The 23134-nt window shown below is 35.7% G+C and overlaps 1 protein-coding gene across 1 annotated transcript in view; it reads right to left on the bottom strand.

Annotated features, from left to right (window-relative positions):
- Positions 1–23134, bottom strand: part of LOC145668663 (sodium channel protein Nach-like) — a 61823-nt gene that overhangs the window by 12953 nt on the left and 25736 nt on the right. Inside the window, exons 5-6 of the mRNA XM_081736759.1 lie at positions 20547–20631; positions 832–1126 (exon numbers count right to left, since the gene is read on the bottom strand). Coding sequence (XP_081592885.1) covers positions 832–1126; positions 20547–20631 — 380 coding nt within the window. The remainder of the gene's footprint in view (positions 1–831; positions 1127–20546; positions 20632–23134) is intronic.

The following is a 23134-nucleotide window of genomic DNA, read 5'->3' as shown; positions in this document are numbered from 1 at the left end:
CTGCTTTCATGTTTCTAACATTGTCTCTATATTCATTTTCATAGTTATAGTTACTCATATATGCTCATGTATTTATTTTTGATGTGGTAATTCTTCATTTAATTACTTGGATGATTCCTTACCCGTTCTTTTTAATTTTATTTATTTATTGTGTGTATAACTTCAAGGCAATATCGAAAATTTAGAAAATAACATATCTAATATTTATAAATGTAATTAAGCAAACTAGTAACTAATTCCTAATCTTTTCTTATAGCTAGGAAATTTGAAGGGTAGTTGAGGATATCCAAATTATTGAGTCCCGAAATTTCTATATTATTAGAAAGGCATTTAAAACCATGATTAATCTACTTCAAAGAATTTTATTAATATTAAACACCTTATTTTTTTCAAAATTACTCATCTGATCATTCCTATTGTAATGTTGACGACAATTCATAAAACATAGTAAATATGTAGTGAAGTGTTTTATCTTGGTTAGTTGGTTGCATTAGAGTTTAATGTCCCTTTCAACGCCAAAGTTATATGAGACCAGGACTGACAATTTAACGTGAAATTCAAACCATATGAGCTCCCGCTGGAAATCGAACCCGGGTCTCCCGCGCCAAAGACCGTACTCTAACCATAGGGATCAAAAGTAATTTTCTTAAGTTCCAAATATGATTTACGTCCTTCTTTTACCATACAATTACTTACGAACTTTTCTTTAACTACTGATCTCCCAGTTATCTTTATTGTGTGCATTTGTTAACCTTCTTACATACTACATTCTTGAAAGTATCTCTTCCATAACGTGTTTTCGATTTCCTTTCATATAGGTCCTTTACTCACCTGTATTAAACCCAACGAGAACATCAGTGCAATTGCATAATTTCATTTTCTTTTCCACACGGCATTGGGCTAAGCAAGCCGTATAGCTATAATACGGGAAGGCCCACAGTCCCTCAGTCTCATCAGGAAATTTGCATCCTCTGGATGAAATAGGAATAGTTCTCACGTCCGCATCTGCCACCTCATCAATCACCATGAAATCTGTCATTAAATAGAGATAAGGCTGATCCATTCTTAAGAACTCGAGGCTTGTTCCTGTTTTCAGTGGTACATCGTTCGTTCCATGTGCAAGGGCCTGTGAATTGAGGTAAGGAAATTGGAATCTAAAAAAACAAACAATTAACAAATAAAGGAAAAGAACAATAAATGTTTACAACAATGACAAATTAATTTTGATTGTAACATCTCTATATGTTTTTATAAGTACTTTCTTTGTAATTGTTCACGTCTTTCTCTCTACTTAAAAATAGTTTAATGTATATTGCCTCATTATGGGTAGAATGGCTATACCGTTTGAAATTAAAATTTTTGAAGACAAGACTGGGCTTGATCTGGCCTTTTTATCAGATCATATTATGATTAAATTCGTATCGTTGGTTCATACTGTATTCCAAAAATAGAACATTTACGAGCCTATCAAGTTAGGAAGATAAAACTTTATATATATATATATATATATACTAGCAGCGTTCACCCCGCTTCGCTGCGTTCACCCCGGAACGCAATAAACTTTGTTACTTAGATAATTTTTACTTTTTCGCTTTCAAATTGCAGTAAATGTTAACATTATAGCGCCTGTCATTTATGTTAACCCGCCGAGTGACACGGTCATGCGGGTTGCATATAAATACGTTTATTTTTATACCTATGATGAACTAACAAAGGATTTGTACGTTATGGACACTTGAATGGTCAATTATCTCAAGACACTGGTAATTAAAAATTAAAGTGATATGATAAAAACCATCTAGGGTCCAAATCCTAATAACCCCCCAAAAATGAAAGAAATTGGTTCAGCCGTATTAGCGTGATGAGCTAACAAAGGATTTGTGCGTTCTCTTTTATATAATATATATATATATATATATATATATATATATATATATATATATATATATATATATATATATATATACTTCACATTAAAAGCAAGTGAATATATGTTTCAACGAAAATTCCACTTCTAAGGGAGTAATTTCTTTAATATGTTAATTTCGATGTTCTACCCTTAAAATGTTCTATGACACGAAACGGCGTAACCGTTTGAAATGGATTTCTGGACATAATTAATAAATTAGGTTGACATGGGTATTTATAGTTTCATTTTAATTGAAGTGAGTATGGAAGAAGAAGTTCTTTTTTAGCAAGAAACACAAATAAAACTTAAAAATAAATCTAAATTTAACTTATTTTTTTTAAGAAATACATATGTAAATTATGCACATATATAAAGTCAAAAATCACATATTCACATTATCATTGTAATGTACAGCTACACTGAGAAAAATCCATTATCCGGACAGCGGTATATTGTACAAATACAAGGATTCGTTATGTTTACTAAGGAAATCTGTACGGAGCGTACTTTATCCATATGCTACACAGCTACTGCCTTTAACGCGCTTGGATGTTATATCATGTCGCTGCAGGATGTCTGACATCTAACAATCTTCCGTATTTTATATACGTATACGTATGTTAAATACTTCAGCTATATGTTATATACGTCCATCTGTGTGTGAGGTCCTGACCGCCTATAGACACCTCTTTCTTGCACCATAGATGACGTCATGAAACAATTGTCGTATGCTTGCGAGCTGGTTTATAAACGAGGTTGTTTACAAACGGAAAAGAAGAGCGGAAGGAAACAAAAGCCTGGGTAAGTGCAATAGTAAATTATCACTTTAGTTAAATATTCCATTAATTATATATTCCTTTAGTATAACTTGCTTTAATATAGTACTAAACAAGTAATGTGGTTTATGACTACAATTCTTACTATTGTAACTCGTTAATGGTTGAGGAGAAAGAAATGGGTTAATCTGAATTTCGAGAAATCTTTGAATATTAATGTTTTGTAACTTTTTACATTTCAAGGTACGCAAAATGAATGTTATGTGTTTATTCTTTCCTTTTTATATGTGACGGTTTATTACTTGATGGAGATTTACTACAGGACTGCTTAACATAATTGCTAAGAAACCGTTTTCAGCGCGAACATTTTCTTGTGTAGTGAAGATTTAGGATTTAGATTTCTGGGCTTTCGGCATCAATAACCTTGTTAGCCCGTCACATGTGAGTTATGACGTCCCTCGGTGAGCACACTATCCGGGGAAAGGGAAGGAAGCAAACGGCCTGGGACCTATATGTTGGGTACCACCCGGCATTTGCCTGGTGTGAAATGAGGAAAACCCAAGAAAGCCTCATTCAGGATGTCTGGACTTAAAAGCTTTTGATACTTTTTCGACCGAGTGCCCCTACCGGAATCGAACCTGGGTCCGCTCGTACCGAAGGCGAGAGCGTTAGCAACTACGCTACGCGGAGCCACTTGTGTCTAGGAAACCTATTTTTACTAGGATATTTGCAACAAAATTTATTTCCTTTCTTTCTTTATTTTTCTTTCTTTTTGTTTTTTAACAATAAAACAAAACATATTTTACAGCCTCACTGAAATTTAAAAACAGCAGTCAGGGAGAGCTCACGTTTAAGGTTCTTTTTGTTTTGTTTTGTTTTGTTTTGCTTGTTATGTTCTCTAGTTAACTAATGTTTGAGTTTCTGAGAATTACATTATTATTATTATTGTTTCATAATTTTCGAACCAAAAATTAGATGTTTTTCTTTTTTTCCTTGTGTTGACGTCATTGTGGCAAGTTGGGGTGTTTGTATCGTACCTTGGCATTAATTTGGTTACTAGCACATAGTTTCAAGGTCATAAGTTGTAGGCCGCTTGAAACAGCTATTACACAGTTTGAAGAGTAAGGAGTGTCAGGCGTTTGACTTGCAGCTTTCGTTACAGCGTCTAAATTGCAGTATTGGATTGCGTCCAGCTTCTATGGCTGGTAAAGAAGTTATATCGCTTTCGTGATATGGTAAGAAATACAATGTAACAGTTAGGTATAGTATATATGACTAGTTTAATTAGTCGGAAATTACTCTGTTTCCTTGTCTTATTCTTTCGATTATGTTTAAGTACTGTGTCTTCATAGTATTGTTTCACTATTTCTAGAAGGAATTAAGTATTAACGAAGTAAAGAATAAGCAGAAGCCCACTTTGATTGACGTTTACTATTTCTCATACTTCATTGAGAATGTTTTGATCCCCAATTGCGCAAACTTCTAGTATGTGTGTGTGTTTCTTTTTGTTGTTGTTGCTTACACTGCTTTAGATATGAGCTCCTTCACCGCTAAGCGGTTAGCGTACGCGCCTTTGGTGTGGGAGACCCGCGTTCGATTCCCGGCGGGAGTGGTTCGGAGTCCATGTTAATCAGTAAGTCCCCGTCTCATACAGCCTCGTTGCAGAAAATGATATTAAAATCAACTCAGCACTGCTTTACAGATGGAGTTGTTTGATTCAGGGTTCGAATGAAGCTTTTTACGGGAAGCAGGCACGCAGCCAAGGGGTGGGTCCAGACCCCCCCTTCGGAACCAGAAATGAAAAGTGACTGACTAACGTAACATATTACTGATTTTCCTATTTTCACCCAACGAAGCAGGTAATTAACGCTAGTACTAGGTATGTGTAGACTAAATGAGGTGATTTGCTTCGTGACCCTTCGAACAATGTACGAAGCGGATGCAAGCAGTTAGTACATGGAGTTAGCTTACCTAAATTTAGATTTCGCTTTCCGAAATCTTAATGGATGTGTTAAGTGATTTCGTTACTTACATTCTCAATCTCTAAATACAAGGATTCAAAACACATTTTCGATTCCAAACTATGACTCTGCTAGACAAAGAAAGCATAGGCCAGTGTATGTTTTACTTCATTTTCATATACGTGCTCGTAGGTGTTCTCGGAGACTTGGTTTCCTCCCACTTTCTCATTTCACCAAATATTCCATAATCATTAACTTGCTTTAATCACCGACTCCCTTAGCCTAACAGCATAATCGTGGGACATTAAACTCAAAGACTTTATTTTTATTTTCAAGTAATTACTTTTCTCTCCCTTATTTATTTTTAATTTAATTTCTCTTTCAATTTCCCTCTTTTAGGAACATGAACATAATTTGCAATTCTTTCTCATTATAATAACACTATTAAAAGTCCCATATGCAGCTCACCACGTTGGAACCCAGCGGAAACAGATGAACAACGAATATTGTCGAAAATATGTATTGCTTACAGCGGCGTAGTGAGCATTATAAGATTGGGAGGGGGATGAAACTTGAAATTGCCAAGTCTTGATTTTTTTCTTAAAAAAATGTCAAGTCTTGATAAAAAAAATTCCCAAGTGTTTCGAAAATCTTACAAACCCTATGAAAAACTATTACAGCAACCTTATTTTCATATTCGTTCCATTCCATGCCTCGTCTGAGACACGAATAAGATCAGCCCTTGTTCCGCTCTCGAGTCCAATTTAACATCTAACCTCAGGATCATTATCATCACCCACGAAGCACAACTGTTAATTTGATAACTCATGGCTATGTTAGGTAACCTCCGCCAGCTAATCTTCACGAGAACCTTTAAAGTTACAATCAGTTGTAGAAATGCATTTAAAAACGTAGAATAAGGTAGGTTATATTTACTGTTTGTGATGTAGAAGTGCCTAATTTACATATTAAACATTCAATTGAGGGGTTCAGTGAGAGACCAGGCTAACTTACATCCAGGTCAAGATTGAGATTTTGACGGAACAGCATACTAATGTCATTAATTGACTTTTGCCTCAACCACTTGTCTGTGTGGCTTGTCCTGAGACAAGGGCGGATCCAGGGAGGGTCTATCTCCCCCAAGAAGAGGAAACTTTGTGTATTTTAATATAAAATAAAACCCACCCAGAGTTGAATCTCTTAAAAGTAGCTCTATCTTGTAAGTAGTGGCATTACAACCCACCGCCCCCCAGTAGTCCATCCTGAATCCACCCCTGTTGTATACTAAGCCAAACTATGAATATCAGTCGTATCCTTTGTAACGTGCTGTTTTCATTTGTTTCCTTTTCTTTCAGAAAGTTAAAATTGTCAGTTAGCCTAGTCTCTCGCTAAACTGTCAATTGTGACAAAACACACCAATAATTGTTGATGCCAACTAAAACATACATATCCAAAGCCTACAAAATATATCACATTATTTAAGTTTTTTTCTTTCTTTTTTTTCAAAATTGCTTGCAATGTTTTTCTTCGTGCCAAGCATTCGAATGTCATCTTGAATTCTGACCTTCTCATTTCACTACAATTCTTTGAAGTGTAAGACTGCGCAGCTTTTTTTTTTTTTTTCCTCTCTCTCGCTCTCTTCAGTACTTCAGTCTCCCCCACTTTGATTTCATGATTTCGCACTCTGATGAAAAGTATTAAACACCAAAATGGAAAAGTACTAATATATAACCTCTCTTTTAGTAGCCCCTCCAACCACACGCCCGGGGCACGTGCCTTGCTTGCTCGCCCATAGCTCTGTGAGCTATATAAGTAAAATACAATGCACGCGCATATGTAAACTTGGTGCCAGCTTTGATTCTCGCTGAGAGAGTATACATATAATGTTGGTTCGAATTCCATCAAAACCATAGGCTCATTTTTGTGTAACCTTGGTACTGAAGAAGACAGTAGACTTCAACAAATATTCCTGTCGGGCCTCGATGGCTCAGTGGTAGAGCGTTCACCTCTGGTGTTTGGGGTCTTTGGTTTGATCCCAGCTCGCGCCAAGTAAACTTTGTGGTGGACAAACACCGTGTGAGTGGGTTTTCTCGGGGTTCTCCCGTTTCCTCCCACTTTCTTCATTCCACCATTTCATTCATTATATCATCATCAGCGTCTCCTTTAGCCTAGCCGGTATACCCGTCATTATTGATACAACTATTATATACAGGATGCATCAGAAGTCCCTTGTCATCCTTTCTGAAAACTACAGGGATGTAGTTTCATTGATTGCGAGATAAGAGATACACATTAGGCCCAGAGGGATACTTTCGGATTACATCACGCGGACGGTCGCCATCTTAGATTCGAAATTGTAATACGGACGATAAGTGGGTAGTGTGATACATGGTCATGCACTAAAATGTTCTGAGGATGTCAAATATGCAATCAGATATCATGTAACTTATTCTGGTGAAATGTTATTGGCAGTGAACCAAGTGAGACTATATGTAGTGGTATGTCATACCCTTCTGTTTTTTTTTCCAGTGATAGAGACATACCGTTTCTGGTTTTTTAGTGATCAAGATATACCTTCACGGAAGAATAAATGCTAAATACCATTAATAAATCCATTTTTTATACGTATTGACGAATAGCTTTGCACATAAAAAGATTTTATTTCTTATGTAGATTCTAAGTTGACAATACTGACATTTTTACCTTTTTCTACCTTTTGTTTGTAAAATGAGGTGTTTTCAAAGAAGTTCATCTAGTTTATATTTTGATGTGCCGTATTGAATTGTTTCTTTCGTATGTATGTATGTGTCGTCTTGTCTGAATTCTTATAAGCGTCGTGTTTTGAGCATGGGCGGACTTAGGGGATTGCTGTGGGAGCAGATCTTACGGGAGTTTCAAATACCCCTCATTCGAGTGTGTGGTCCAGGAGTTTTCCCGCTGGAAATTGTTAATATTAAAAGTCGGTTTTTGAGCACTTTCGTGTATAATTCTCTGATACAAGGTAAGGGCTATTTTTATTTATTTTTTTCCAGAAAGTTGTTCACGATGGATGGATCAGTCTCTCCGTTTTTTCTCCGTAACTAAAAGAAGCTTTCCAGTGGTTTTCAGACATTATGTAAATAGAAATGCAATCTTGTAGGCTTCACACCTCACTGCATTTGAACATTTAGATAGCCGATATGTCGAGTCAAAATCGTAATAAAACACACCGCCTCTGATTTTTCCCACTTCGAACACATTTCCCTGTTATAGTCAGGGGTAAAAGCGAGGGGGAACGCGGGGGACGCAGTTCCCCACCTCGAAAAATATGTAGGGCGTCCCCCAGATCCTAAAATGGTACAATGGGCAGAGATAGGCAGGAGGAACGGCGTGGAGTGATGCCGCTACCTACCGTCCCCCCACCTTTTCAAGTCCACTTTTACCCCTGGTTATAGTATATGTTCCACATGTTCCTACTGAGCAATAAACATTGGCAGAAGCTTCTTCCAATTGATGTGGACACAAAGTAGGATATAGGGTCAAATTTGTGCACAGACGATGGCGATACTTTGTTCTAGATGATAAAAATTATGAATATTTACTGCACAAACCATAGCCTTAACTTTTCCACTTAGCTAGAAATTGAACAGCGTTAGGTCCGGTGATCGAGCAGCCATTCAACTGCCTCTCGTCGATCAACCCATGTTCTAGAGAATTGTTCAAGTAGTGACGCAATACGAATCCATAATGAAGAAAGCGCCATGGTGTTGAAAAAACTGCGAGAATGTACCATCCTCGGGCATCGCAGCTCGCAATATCTATCCCTGTACGAGCGTGAGGTATTATTCCGCAGTTATTTTTATGGAATGAAAAAGTGACTGATTAGACGTATTCCTCATTTGTCTGCCAACACCATAATTAATTTTCTTTGCGCTGGTCATGTTGGAGGGGTCTTGCACGCGGGGTTGTCAGGTAACCAATTGTGCATGTTCTGCCTATTAACCTTCCCATTTACGTAGAGGTCAGCTTCATCTGAAAAGAGTATTTGCATAAAAATGTTAACCATAATTACTCACTGCACTTGGCGATCAACATCGTTCTTGTGGAGATGTTGCTTCATTTGCACCTTGTACGGATGCACTTATACACGCGCAGACCCTATGACTCAACCCACATTGCATTAATAAATGACGTGTGCTCCTCTGGGGCCACATCGAGAAAGAAGTCAGCACTGCCGTAGGCGTTGCTTCATCTGTAGCTGTCTACGATCGTCCGCTACGACGTATGTCCACGAATGTGCCCGTCTCCTCAAATTTAGTTAATTACTGTGACACTGCAACATGTAACACAGTCACATTGTGGATGATTCTGTTTGCAATCGGTAACCACTGTACAGGCACTCCTCCCGCTCCACAGTTTGAATATTTCGATGCATTCCTCACGTGCTAACGGTATGGTTCTACATCTAGAAGAAAAAGGTAAATACAACGTTCAATTGGCAATAACTTTTCACCAAATTAAGCTCCATGGAATCTGATTGCATATTTGACATACTGAGAAAATTCTAGCCCGTGGCCATATATATATCACATTACCCACCAGTTTATAACAAACAAATTTAATCCAAAATGGCGGCCGTCTGTGAGAGTATTCCCAAACGGCTTAATGTGTATTACCCACCTCACATTCAATTAAACTACACCCGTATAGAATTTAGAAAGGAACTTCGTATGATGTATACAGGGTGTTTCGAAAGTCCTCTGACAGTTAGAGTTACAACAAAACGTAAGAGGAAAAACCATTTCTAAATATGTTGTTTTCAATCTAAAGTGAACACAATTTAAAAATCGGAGGAGCCGTTTGGGCTGTACTCTTTATGCACCCAATGTGGAATGAAAATGCAATGTTACCATTTACCTGGACCCACAACATATGTGAATGAAGTTACTGTTTGAAATGGGGGCTAGCCATCGACATGTTAGCGTAAAAATCAGTAACTTCATTCACTTATGTTGTGGGTCCAGGTAAATGGCAACGTTGCATTTTCATTTAACATTGGACGCATAAAGAGTATACAGCCAAACGGCTCATCCGATTTTGAAAATTCCTTCAACTTACATTGGAAACATCATATTTGGAGACGGTTTCCCAATTACATTTTGTTGTAACTCTGATAATAATCGAGTCAGGGGACTTTTGAGACACCCTATATATCTTATGGAATATATGTTTGATGTCCCTATAACTGTAGTATAATTTAGTTTGTTTAAATTTACAAGTTATTACAAGTAGATTCTGACTTACATGCGTAAGAGTTTGTATGTAACTAACTAATGAATTCTATTTCATGAAATTTACATTGAAATATTTAACACAAAATCTTTTATATTCATGCTTAACTTAGTGACTTTGCTTTGGACTGCAACTGATTACTGTACCCCATTATAGCTTGAGAAGAAAACCGATGTCCGAATCTTCATTTGGAGAAACCAAAGAACTATTGGAATGCTGAGGATTGCAATCATTAATTTCTACACTTCAAGGTGCGTAAATTATATCTAGGTATATTCTGTGTTTATTGTTATAATTACTATTACTATTATTGGGTTTAGAATCAATCAAGTACTTCATGATATTTTAGAGGGATCAAGATGGCTGCCAGATAGATAAATATTTGAGCGTCAGGCCCTTATTTCTTTTCAATTTTATATTTAATCAATGTCTATCCCCCCCCCTCATTATTCCACCAAATCGTATTCCAAGATCATCAATTTTCAATACTCATTTGTGACTGTCAGCATACATAGCATAACCGTAGGACGTAAAACAAAGATTTCTTTTTATTTTTCGTTTTCATGTCTTTTCTCCATAGCTGTGAAAAATAACGCCTTCAACATCATAAATTTGTATGCTACTTGCCTGCTTTCGAGCACAGTAATCAACTATTTGGACATTACGAAGCAAAGCAGGTCTACGTTGCAGTTAGCATAGTTTTGAAAGGATGTGACATAATGATATTGGTGTTGCGATGTTGAGCCTAAACAGTGCAAGTAAATAAATCTGTAACAATTGTATTGGTGTTTAGCTTACATGTCCTCCAGACGGGCCATTTTTTTTTTTTTTTTTTACATCTTGTTACTTCTACTCTATATGAGGGATCGCGGTGGCTCAGTGGTGGAGCGTTCACCTCTCCTGCGTGGAGTTCCTGGATCGATCCCAGCACGTGCCAAATGGGCTTTGTGTTGGACAAACACTGTGTGTGGTTTCCTCGGGGTTTTCCCGTTTTCTCTCACAGTTTTCATTCTACTAATTCATTCATTCTCATGATTATAGTCTCCTTTTGCATACCCGGCAAAAGCGTGGAACGTAAAACTCAAAGATTTCATTTCATATAAACTTTGGTGCAAAGTAACCCCATAGATGAAGATATTTTGCACCACATACAAAAAAGTATGTTCAACATACTAACATAATGTTTGTTTGCAATGTTTTCTCTCCTGTATTTATACATTTCACTTTTTACACAAAACTGCATGTGTAACGAATTTTTGTTACGAAATTCGAGACGAGACATAGCTCTTCCAATAGAAACAGATACAGTTTTCGAGACGAGACAACTTTCGCGACACCTTTGCGAGAGGTGACAGTCTCAAATCATTTCTCGTGCGTCCCCTAGCCCATATCGTGCGTTATCAAAAAGCATGTTAATGAGAAATAACAACATGTAAATACAATATAGGTAGTTAAAAACATTTTTGTTTTCATTCTTCAGTAATGCATTATTATTAACCTCAGTATTTTATAGTCCATTCTTAATCTTAAGGTGATATATAATTAAGTTTTGAATTCGGTTAACTAATTTTGTTTCTCAAATTGTATTAAAAATGTATGTACAAACATGTTTATTTTCATTCTTGAGTGCTTAAAGTCACTATAGTTATTAAACATAGTAATTAATATTGTACTCTTAACGTTAAAATAATATACAGTTAACTTTTGAATTCAGTTAACATTTTTCTTACTGAAATTGCTTTAAAAAGTATGTAAAAACTTTTTTATTTTCTTTCTTGAGTGCCAAAAGTGATGCACAGTTATTAAGATTAGTACTTTATACTCTATTCTTAATTTTAAACTGATAAACAGTGCGTTTCTGAATAAATTATGTCAAGTTGTTTGAGTGACGAACACTGGTACAAAACCCTAACTACCACTGGAACATTTCAATTTTGAGATGACTACTACCGGTGCAATACAAGGGATTTTAAAATATTGTTTTTCCTTCAACGGCTATTCGATTTTGAATTCTGACTACATGGTCATATATAGGAAGGATCAGTGTCTCTTTCCAACTATGGTACAGCTCCGACCGATTCACGGTGCTCACAGAAGAGACAAAAGAGTATGTTTTCAACCTTAAAGTAACGACCACTGGTGTTTTTGCCCTGGTATGCAAAAGTAAGTGGGTACCCCAATGGGGTAGAGGGGTACTATGCGGTACCTAATTTCTGCATTTTAGATATATGGAAATACATGTGTCTAAAATGTAAAGAACTGATATTTGTTTACCGAAAACTGTTACTCGGTAAGCCTTACGGATACCGAGATATGGGAAAATAAAGCGCGACACGATATGTATGTGGGGCTTGCATACTTGAAGGTACAATTTGGAAAATGAATTCAAATATGACTAACGGCTATCAAGATATTGTCAAATAAAGAGAGGACCAATACAGGTATGGGATTTTCGTATTAGATGATAAAATTTCCGAAACCGGTCATGGAAAGTTAATAAACACCAGTAGCAATTCCATCTTCAAGTAATTAGATATTTCCATGGGGTGTTAGAACATCTTACAGTCTACCAAGATTAAATTTTAAAAGCTTTTGAAAATATAACTTGACATTTGTAAAGAGTATTAGAAATATGTATTTACCTAAAACTTGCAGCTAGTACATCTAACATATAGAGAAACACCGTGAAATAAAAGAGTATGAGATGTTGAAACTTCGGAAAAATTATTGGTCCCAACAAAATTAAATAAGATGGTATTTCTATGGGTTAAGTGAGTACCTCAGTACAATTTCGATGGAAAGATTAGTTCTAGGTTTTCTTCAGGCAGTTCCAAAGGTTCATCGAGCTGTGTAAAAGAGTGAAAATTCCCTGTGAATATCTAATATAGCAACCAAAATATAACGAGTCATTTATTTTATGACGTAAAAATAGAGATCTTTAAGGATTTGTACTTCTGGGTCTTTGCTATAAGAAAGAAATTCAAAAACCTACTGTATATACCTTAATATACAATTAAATCAGTGAGGACACAGTAACTTAGTGGTGGGGTGTGTACCTAGTATGTTTTGCAGAAACTACACTGGAGTATTCTCTTAATCCACAGAGATACGATCACACTTAACTGCCCATTTAATTTTAAAATGAAATTAAGGCAAGTGAATGTTGATGATAGAATTGATGGAGTGTAAAGGTGGGAGGAAACGGGAGTACCCCGAGAATACCCACGAATACAATGTCGACTACAAACTGACTTGGACACGGATCAAACCAGGGACCCAATACACCAAAGGTACGCACTCTACCACTAAGCCACCGTGCCTCCACCCATTTAATTGTCTATTAAGGTATATACGGTAGTTTTCTGAAATTTCTTCTTCTTACAGCAAAGACTCAACAGTACAAATCCATGTGGGTCTCCATTTTTACGACGTCGTAAAATACATAATTACTTATATCTCGGTCGCTATATTAGATATTGACAAAGAATTTTCATTCTTTTTGTACGCTAGGAATTATCACGCTTGGATTTACCCGAAGAAAACTTCGAGCTGAATTAATCTTTCGATCGGAATTGCCCTGACGAGTGTGAGGTACTCACTTCACCCATATAAGTACCATCTTATTTAACTTTTATTAAGATCAAAAGTTGTTTTATGAAATTTCAAGATCTAAAACTCTTTTATTTCACGGTCTCTCTCTAGCTGTAAGATGTACTGGCTGGAAGTTTTGGGTAACTCTATTCTCTTTTCTAATACTCTTTACAAATGTCAAATTATATTTTCCAAAGCTTTTAAAACTTAATCTTTTTAGACCCATGATGTTCTAAAACCCCATGAAAATACCCAGTTACTTTAGGATGAAATTGCTACTGGTGCTTATTCAGATTTCATGATCGGTTTCGGAAATTTTACAACCTAACACGAAAACCCCATAACTGTGTGGGTCCTCCCTTTATTTGACAATATCTTGATAGCCATTAGTCATATTTTCATTAATTTTCTAAACTACTGTCAAGTATGGAAGCCCCACATACCTATGGTGTTCCTATTTATTTCACCATATTTCGGTAACTGTTAAACGTACCGACTTGCGGTTTCGGTAAACACACACCTGTAACGTTCTTTATAAGTTTATTAAGATATATTTTAGAATGTTTAGAAATGGGAGGTCTGCGAATGCCATAGTACCCGAAAACCCCCATAAGGACGTGTGTGTAGTGTATTGAATTGAAACTACTTTTGAGGTTGTTGTTAGCCCTCAGTAATTACGTTTTCGAAACTGCACAATCTAGTACGCAAAACTCACACTTCTATGGTGTTATCCTTTATTTTCCCATACCTCGGTATCCATAAGGCTTACCGAGTTGCGGTTTTCTGTACTAAACAGATATCAGTTCTTTACATTTTAGAGACATATATTTCCACATATCTAAAAATGCAGACATATTAGGTACCCCATGGTACCTCGAACGCCAGTGGGTACCCACTTACTTTTGCATAGTAATACATTTCGAGTTGTTCAGCATCAACAAACACTTTTTTTTTTAATTCATCATTTTTCTACCAGAAACCCAAAAGTCCATACCTGACCGAACAGATTTTGTCCATTTAATCTAAAAAATGTTAAATATTTTAAAATGTAACATTTTAAATATTTTTGGATTTTTGTTTCAGGTATTTCATGCATCAAAACAAAACCAGGATTCTGCATGAAAGACAGCGAAAAGAAGCAGTGTAATTTGTGGCTAAAAGCACGTCCTTTCTGAAGACAGACCCGATTGTATTTACATTCTTTTGTACAAATATGTAACCTTAATAAATATACTGCTCCGCAAATTATTTCTTTCTTCCATAAATTAGAATAAATGTATGTCTGTTTAAAGAAAATGTTTGTTAGCGTTAAGTCCTTTCAACTCTTTTTCTCTGTAAATAAGAACATTATACCTTGCAACATTTTTTTTTATCATTGTGCAATTCCGATTGGATAAATCTGCACGAAGCACTATTATTTCAGTCATACATTAATAACTAATGTATTGTTCTGTGAATAAGGCAATGGTATAGTGAATATGTTTTAACATAAAATCTGTAACTCAGCTTTTCAGTAGTCAACTTTATTGAGAATCTGAAGAAAGAAAGAAAAAATGTTGGACTTAACGAATTTCAAAATTATTTTTGTTCGAATTCTGTACTAATCCAAATTATCCAGAGAAATCATTTATGTTGCTCTCTACAGATGTATCCTTTCTCCAAATCGTATGAAAAGGAGACTTCATACATCGCTATATTTTGTATGTACTATGTTTCGTATTTATTTAATCACTTTGTACCTTTCTCTAGTGTTGACAAGGCCACAAGTGTCAATCGAATAATTTAGTGTTTCACTCATGTAACCTTGTGACTAACGTACGTCCTGTCGGTATATATGTTACTGGGTTCGATTAGCGACAAACAATTTTTAGTGTTAAACAAATACAAAAATCTACACGCAATGAGATACGATGATCTTTGCCTTATAGACAATACCAAGCAACTAACGGTACTGAGTGTGGTTGAGTTTACTAGTGGTATTATCTGGCTAAAATCAATGTTCCGAGAGCTATACTTCTTTTTGTGCTCTGAATGCAAACTTTGATATAACCGTTTTAAATTATTGTACATCTATCTATCTATCTATATATGTATATAATTGTAAACTAGAAACTTCCGAGTAATTCTGAGAATCATCGCTCTTTCTTTAAATAATGTATGAGACTATTACACTGCTCGTTACTTAAAATGTTGAACTAAGAAGGATACATCCAGGAAAGTCCAAATTTGCAGAATGTGTAGAGCAGGGAAGGATAAATATGTTTGGTCGATGGCTGCACAGCTTCTTATACCTGTGAACTCCGCCAGCTACAGTTGATGAGCTGTGGCATTGGATCGTAAGACGCATGGCTTACCATACCAGAAGAGAACATCCTCTCGATGTCTCGCTGTGTTACAGTCGTTCTGGTTGTCAATGTTGGGTCAGTTCTGCTCTGCTATCACCACGTTGTCACACAGCGAATACAGCGGTAAGTTTAACCCTTAACGTACCAAGCCTAAGTCGTCAAAGTTGTTTACCAAGCTGGAGTCTTCTGGGGACCCCAAGTATTATTTTAATTTCTCAACATAGTATTGCAGAGGGTACTCCAACTATTATTTTTTGGATGTCTAGAAGCATACTTAAGTTAAATGAACATTGTTGACGTCAAATATTATGTATATTTGAACACTATTCAGTTCTTCATACAATTTCATACTTTTGTGTTCGTAAATCTGAAACACAGGTTTAACAATGGAGTTTTTACATTTTGAAGTGTGTTTTTATTTTTTGTATTTTTTAAAGAAACGCATCGTTGATCTAATCATGTAATTGATATCTCAAAGGGTTGCAGAATACATATAAAAATCGAGAATAAATTGATTCTTATAATTGCGGCAGTATCACCAAATATTACTCTCTGGGGTCCCTAGAGTACCCCGCTTGGTATGTTAAGGGTTAAGCATATTCGACACTTACTATTAGATATCGGCTTGGGAACTTTGGCGTAGCTACCCTGTCTCCTTGAAGTTTCATTTTTAATGGCGAGTACTGTTTAGGAATCATCTTGTGAGGGAAAACTTTTTCAGCTGACACCGTGTTTTTAATTATAGCGTCATTTAAAAAATAACATATCTGTTAATTAAAATGTGCAGAGAAGTTATTTCTGGAAAATCCTATTCACGCCTCTTGTGGTAACAACTTCTGCATTTTGGAAGAGGATATTATTAAGGAAAAGAATGAGGTAAAGTCATCTTTATATAGTACACACGGAAAAGAAAGTATTTGACAGTTGACAAATTTTCTTTTGCCAATAGCTCGGCAACAAATTAATTAATTTGGATCTTTTTGTTGTTATTCTTCGAATAGTTATAACTTGACAACCTGCCAAAGTCGGTACTCTGATAGGTTAATTTATTGTTGAGTTTTTAGGAAAACAAATTTTGTCAACTGAAGAATATTTTCTTTCGTGACTGTACAAGCAATGGATGATAACGGCTTAATAAATGACTGTACGTAAGTCTTTTTTGAGTTTGAACATAGGATTGTACATGGTTGTGCATTTTGCATTATTATTGAAGTGCTGCAACTAAGTTATTGCAAAAGGTATGATAAATTCTTACAGTAATATTGTCACATATTGATTTACTCTGTATGAAAACTAAAATAGTTTAACATGTGGTTACCCTCCTTTGTGCCAATAATTTTAAAATTAACTCTTGTGCCACTTTTCAACACTTGGCTTTGCAGTAGCTTTCCAAAGAATTAGCAGGAAGTCCAAACTTACACCCTGCAGATAAATACATTTCTCTGGACAGTTTCACTGCTCCAAACTAAGATTGAAAAGTGTAGTATTTTTAATTTTATTATTATTGGCACAAAGGAGATCAACCATATTTTAAGCTATTTTTGTTTCCATACAGAGAAAAACAATATGTGGCAACATTACAGTAAGAATGTATCATGCATTTCTCAGTATGTTGCAGCACTTCAATAATGATGCACTATACGTACAATGTAGATCCTGAATATGTCCAATTCATATATTACAACAAGGCAATACGTATGCGATACAGGTAAAATCCGTATATTTCATATGGACAATCTATAAGCTACATACATCCAATCCATACATTACATATGGCCAGCCTGTACGCGACATACGTGTAATCTATATGCCGCATGCAGCCAGTCTGTAAGCTGCATATGTGCACTCTGTATGGTGCATACGGATATTCTGTATGCTGTATCGGGACAAGCTGTGTGCGACATAAGGAAAATCTGTATAATACATAGGTACAATACGTACACTGTATCTAGTCGTACGTACGGGGCAGAAGTACAATATAGATGCTGTCTCGGGGTTGAACGCAAGAAACACACGTACAGAACGTATATTGCATACTTCTTGAAATTATGCTCCGTCCTGATAGTCAGTGAGTGTCGTCATTATTAACCCACATGCTACATACGATCCTGACGTCACAAAGCTAGATATTACCTCCGTATATACTTGTTACTGTAGATGACGTCACGCGAATGACGTCATTGCACTTATGTAGACAGTACGTATAATACATACTTTTTCAGCTATACGTTTGCTGCAGGATGCTATATACGGTTGTACGTTAAGTCCAGAAACTACAGGAATTACGAATGTAACCTACGTTTTTAACACATTGAAAGCCATGCGCGTGCATAGCACGTGCACGGTATTTTGGCCAAGCTGGCCATGCACGTGCTATGAACGTGCAAGCAAATGTTATTATATAGGATTCCTTATTGCATGCCAGAGACGTGCAAGATGATTTTGCAGAATCTGTAGGGATACCTCTGCATGCTGCTATACCCTGGTCGGCAAAAAATGAAGTCCGTTGTAGGCAGGAAGGGAGAACAATAAGGTGATATGGTGTTTCAGCGTAAAGATCATCTTTTGTGTGTGAAATGGAAAGACACAAGGGATGTCTTGATGCTTTCAACTAAACATCAAGCTACATCCACTGAAGTTACCGTAAAATCAAAGAACGGGCCTGTAGGGAAGATAAAACCGAACGTAGTGTTAGACTACAATATAAACAAAGTTGGTGTGGACAAAAGTGATCAATTAGTGGCGTATTACCCCTTCAATCGGAAGCAACTGAAGTGGTGGAAGAAACTATTCTTCCAATTGTTCGATATGTCATGAGCAAATGCATGGATACTATACAAGAAAACTAGAAGAGAAGAACAATGTGCAGTTAGCAGACTTTCTGCAGAAAGTGGGGGAAGCTTTGAGCGAAAAAGCATGTTTCGAAGCTCAACAAGTTCCTCAAATCTCAACTGGAACCAACAGATTGACCGGGAGACATTTTACAAAGAAGGTTCCCGCTACGGAAAAAAGAGAGACCTACTAGATATTGTAAGGTCTGTTCTGATGTAGGAAAGGTATATGATGGCAAACGGAAGCGAAAGAACACAACATGGATGTGTCCTGATTATGATGTGGGTCTCTGCATGCCAGAATGTTTCCGTGTTTATCATACCAAGGCTAGGTACGGACTTTTTCCTATATCGAAAATCATATCCAAGATAAACCATTATAGTTCGCCTTATGACACACGCATGCTTGTAATGTTTGTTTGTGAATGTAGAGGAAGCACTGATCTTTCATGTGGTGTGATAAACACACATATTAACCTGTAGAATATTTTTTAATTCTTTATTGAAAAATACCAAAAATGGCTGGTTTTCTGAGTACCTTTTTAAAAAAACACGCCGGCTTTCAAAGTATGCCACCTACATTTTTTTTCTCAGTGTATGGTTCCTTCACACTCTTCACCTTATTCACCTTAATTATTATTCCAATGCATTTGTGACTTACATTGATAGAATGGATTCAGCTTTTAGTTACTTTTTCCTATCTTATACGTTTACATATTACCCTATACTTATTTAAATCATTAGATCGTTTTAATAAATAACTTTCGTTTTTCTAGTGAAATTACTGGAATATAAGTATTCTGTAGTCCTATCAAAATATAGCAAAATAAAGAATTTCCAAAGTTTTACATTTAAAAAGTAAGAGTAGTAGTTTGAAGCGCTGTAAGTTGGAACTTTTCCTGCGGAAGCAAGCATTTATACTTTACCCCCTAGAAAAACATAAAATGTGAAATTTGGGTCCTCACTAGAATTTAAAACCCTAATAAACATTTTTATTCTTTCTAGGGACCCCACTTGATGTTTTATTGAAACAAGGGTCAGATTACATGTGTGCTTCATATTAGGAAAATATGTATTTTTCAGTGACGGGGTACTAGCACTTCTTTCATCACTTTTCCAAGCGATGTAGCGCAACAATTCCATGCTTCATGAAGGAACACAACTTAAAATTTTAAGAAATCTATATATTTCACAATTGAGACGTTTGATACAATAAGAGTAAATCTGAAATATGCATTTGAGGAAAAAACAATGTTGAAAATTTAAGTAGTGTTTTTATCTTACATAAAACAATGTAATATGCAGCATTTTATTCCGATATTGAGTTGAAATTTTGACAGGAGGCTAAACAAGCATGGTAAAAGCCACTTATGCGTTTGATGCATAAAGAGCATAACTTTGCTTACGCCCTTATTACATCGAACTCCTCAATTTATCTTGTAACTGATGTGTATGAAATATTTTGTAATAACCAATTGTATTCTATTATTTACGAAGACAATGTTTGAACAATATAATTTCAATAGTAAAAATGTTTTTTTTTAATAATCTCTCATTTACCTTATGATAGATTATAATATATTTTTATATTGAACAATTAGTATATCTCTAGAAGTAGTTTCAATAAGCTTTTTTTATTTTTTAAAACGAGAATACCAGTACTGAATTTGATCTTTTTAAAAAAAAATAAGTGTCGATAGACTGCTGCATTTGATTTACTAAATAACTTCCATATTTATAACATTGCAAATCTGTTTGCAGTTTCAAATATAAATTCAGCATCTTACATCAAGAATTGCAGTACGACTCACTTCTTAAATCTAAAATAGCCGAAAATAATATTTCTTAAAAGAAACACTTACCATTCCCGGAAGAGATGTCCATTTGAACTTAAATTTAAGATTTATGTCATATGTAGTGTTCAGGTAGACCATTTCTGTTGGCTCCCTAAAATTCATTAAAAATAAATCATTGGCAAAAATTACAATGAACAACAAATATATTTAACGTCGAAACAAAATCATTATTTCTTTTTTATTTTTAAAACAAAATTTCAGATACAGTCGTTATCATATGCAGCAGTATTATTAATAAAACGTGATTTACAAAAATAAAAAAAAAACGAAATACACAGTTTTCGGAATAAAGTCGATCCGAGACATCTAGGCTTGTGCGAATTAAATTTTCGTCGCAAGTTCATCATCCCTAAAGGCCAATAAAATGAAATCAAAATAGTCGCCGTTTATCCGTCTGCATTTGCAAATACACTTTTGTCATACTCAGTCAAGGTTTGAATTCCGTGGGAAAAGAATCTGCAGTCTGCGAGGAGAAATTTTGAAAGGGCACGTTGCACAGCCCGATCACTAAGAAAGATCTTCCGTACCAAGAAGCGATCGAGGTGCTGGGGAAATAGTGGTAAGTGGGAGAGGTATTGGGGAATATTATGGGTGAGGAAGAGTACTGTAACTCAAGAGGAGCCTGCACCATCCTTTACGCAACATGAGGGCCAATATTTTTGTCTCACACGAGGGCACTATGTCTGATGACCATTGCTGGATACTTGAAGATACGTTTGCGATGCATTTCACGGAGTTCAGTTCTATAACGATATGCACTGGTGGTTTCATCTTCCCTGAGAAAGATGTGATAGATTACTGCCATCATTGACAACAACATCAACAACTATACTTTCTATGGTTGGAGAGGTGGATTATTAAACCGTCCTGGACGTTCATCACGAGCCAACCATTCTCTGACTGTTTACAATTGTCACAATAGATCCATTTTTCATCTAAAGTGATCATTCGATCCAGTAAATTTTCCAGGTTATTCTTTACACTCAGAGAACTGCATACCTCCAGATGGCGATACATGTTGACTGGTGTCAATCCATGTAGTACGTTACCGATTCAACAGAATCATCAAATAACAGTTGTATGGTGTATTCCTAACTTGTCAGCAAGAGGATAAACAATTTTTAAGGGTATCTCATGGTATTTCTGAGTAGCTCATCTGAACATAATCTTGGTCAATGCATTCGAGGATTATTTCGTAATGTTGTGTAACTGGTACGAAATTCGGCAAACTAATGGCTAATGGTGCGTTCATTCGCCATTCGTCAAATACACAATTAATGTTTTTTTTGCTGCTTGCTATGAAGAATGTCCCAGTTTCAATTAATACAGAAAAATTACAATTGTATGTTCTCCATGCTTCATTTTCATACTAATCTCTTCAATAACATATTGCCTTCTGATTGTCTAACTTGATGCCAAAGCGTCCTCTCATAAAAATGTTGAGCAATTCGTGTCAAAAGGTCCCTTGCAAGCAGCAGATGTTATCAGTCTCGCTTAGAGTGCCAAAATGTCCCTTCCCAAGAGATAATCACGATTCATTACAATAAGTAGAAATGCCGTGCCATTAACTTCAAAATATATTCGTAAATATTACTCTCTTTATTTTGTACTCCACTATAGACAATATGCTCCACTACCTTATAGCTTGGGTGATGAAAAGGGCATTAATTGAAATCAACCGAGCAAGCAATGAGTTGTCGAGAAGTATAAAGTAACAATGTGTATACAAAAGGCAAATAAATTCAAAATAAATTACTCAATCATCTCAGCTCTTTAATGTATTTGCATCACAGACTATTTAGTTGTAATTAATCATTCTTACACTTGACCGACTTAGAACAAACTCATAAGTGAGCTCCATTCGTAGTTTAATTTAATTTAAAAGGACAAGCTTCAATGTTAATATCAATTATTATCTAGAATAGAAGTGTATACCCCGTCAAAAAACTTTGTAAATTCAATGATGCTCTATAGTTTCCAGCTGTTGTAGAATATCGCCCAAGCACATGAAAGAAATAAAATGAAAATTTCAAACATTAAACATGTCACACTAACTATACACTTAGGCAGCTTTAAAGGGAGCCCTGTTATACATCGTGGCCTTGTGACACTTGTCAAGAGAAAGGATCGATTCAATGCAACTTTGCAATATATCTTAAACACCTTAGGGATTTCCCTATTTGATTGTTTACTTCAAACTCCCTAACACCACGGGCAATCCTCTCATACAGAAATCGGCGCCTCTTGCTTTGTATTTATCCTTTTCACATTCAAGTGCAATTTTTCTCGAATCTGTTATGCATCATAATGTTCTGCATTTTTGTTTGGGATTGAAATATCTCAACAACTCTTAGTAATTTCGAAAAATGACTAATTTGAATAGTAAGTAATTAAATCGATGCATATAATTATTATTATTATAGATCGTAACAATATTTTTTTAATATCTCCTTTCATACGTTATTGATTGTTGGAACAGAAGTACCATATTCCTTCTAAGTATTTTATTTGATCTGTTTTAAGCACTGACGAGTTCTATACCAATTTTTACAAATGAAGCTTTTGTATGTTACTCACTTTTCACAATATCTGAA

This window comes from Thermobia domestica, chromosome 1, assembly GCF_964235325.1.
Source record: "Thermobia domestica chromosome 1, izTheDome1.hap1.1, whole genome shotgun sequence".
NCBI lineage: Eukaryota > Metazoa > Arthropoda > Insecta > Zygentoma > Lepismatidae > Thermobia > Thermobia domestica.
This window is presented reverse-complemented; position numbering and strand designations above follow the sequence as displayed.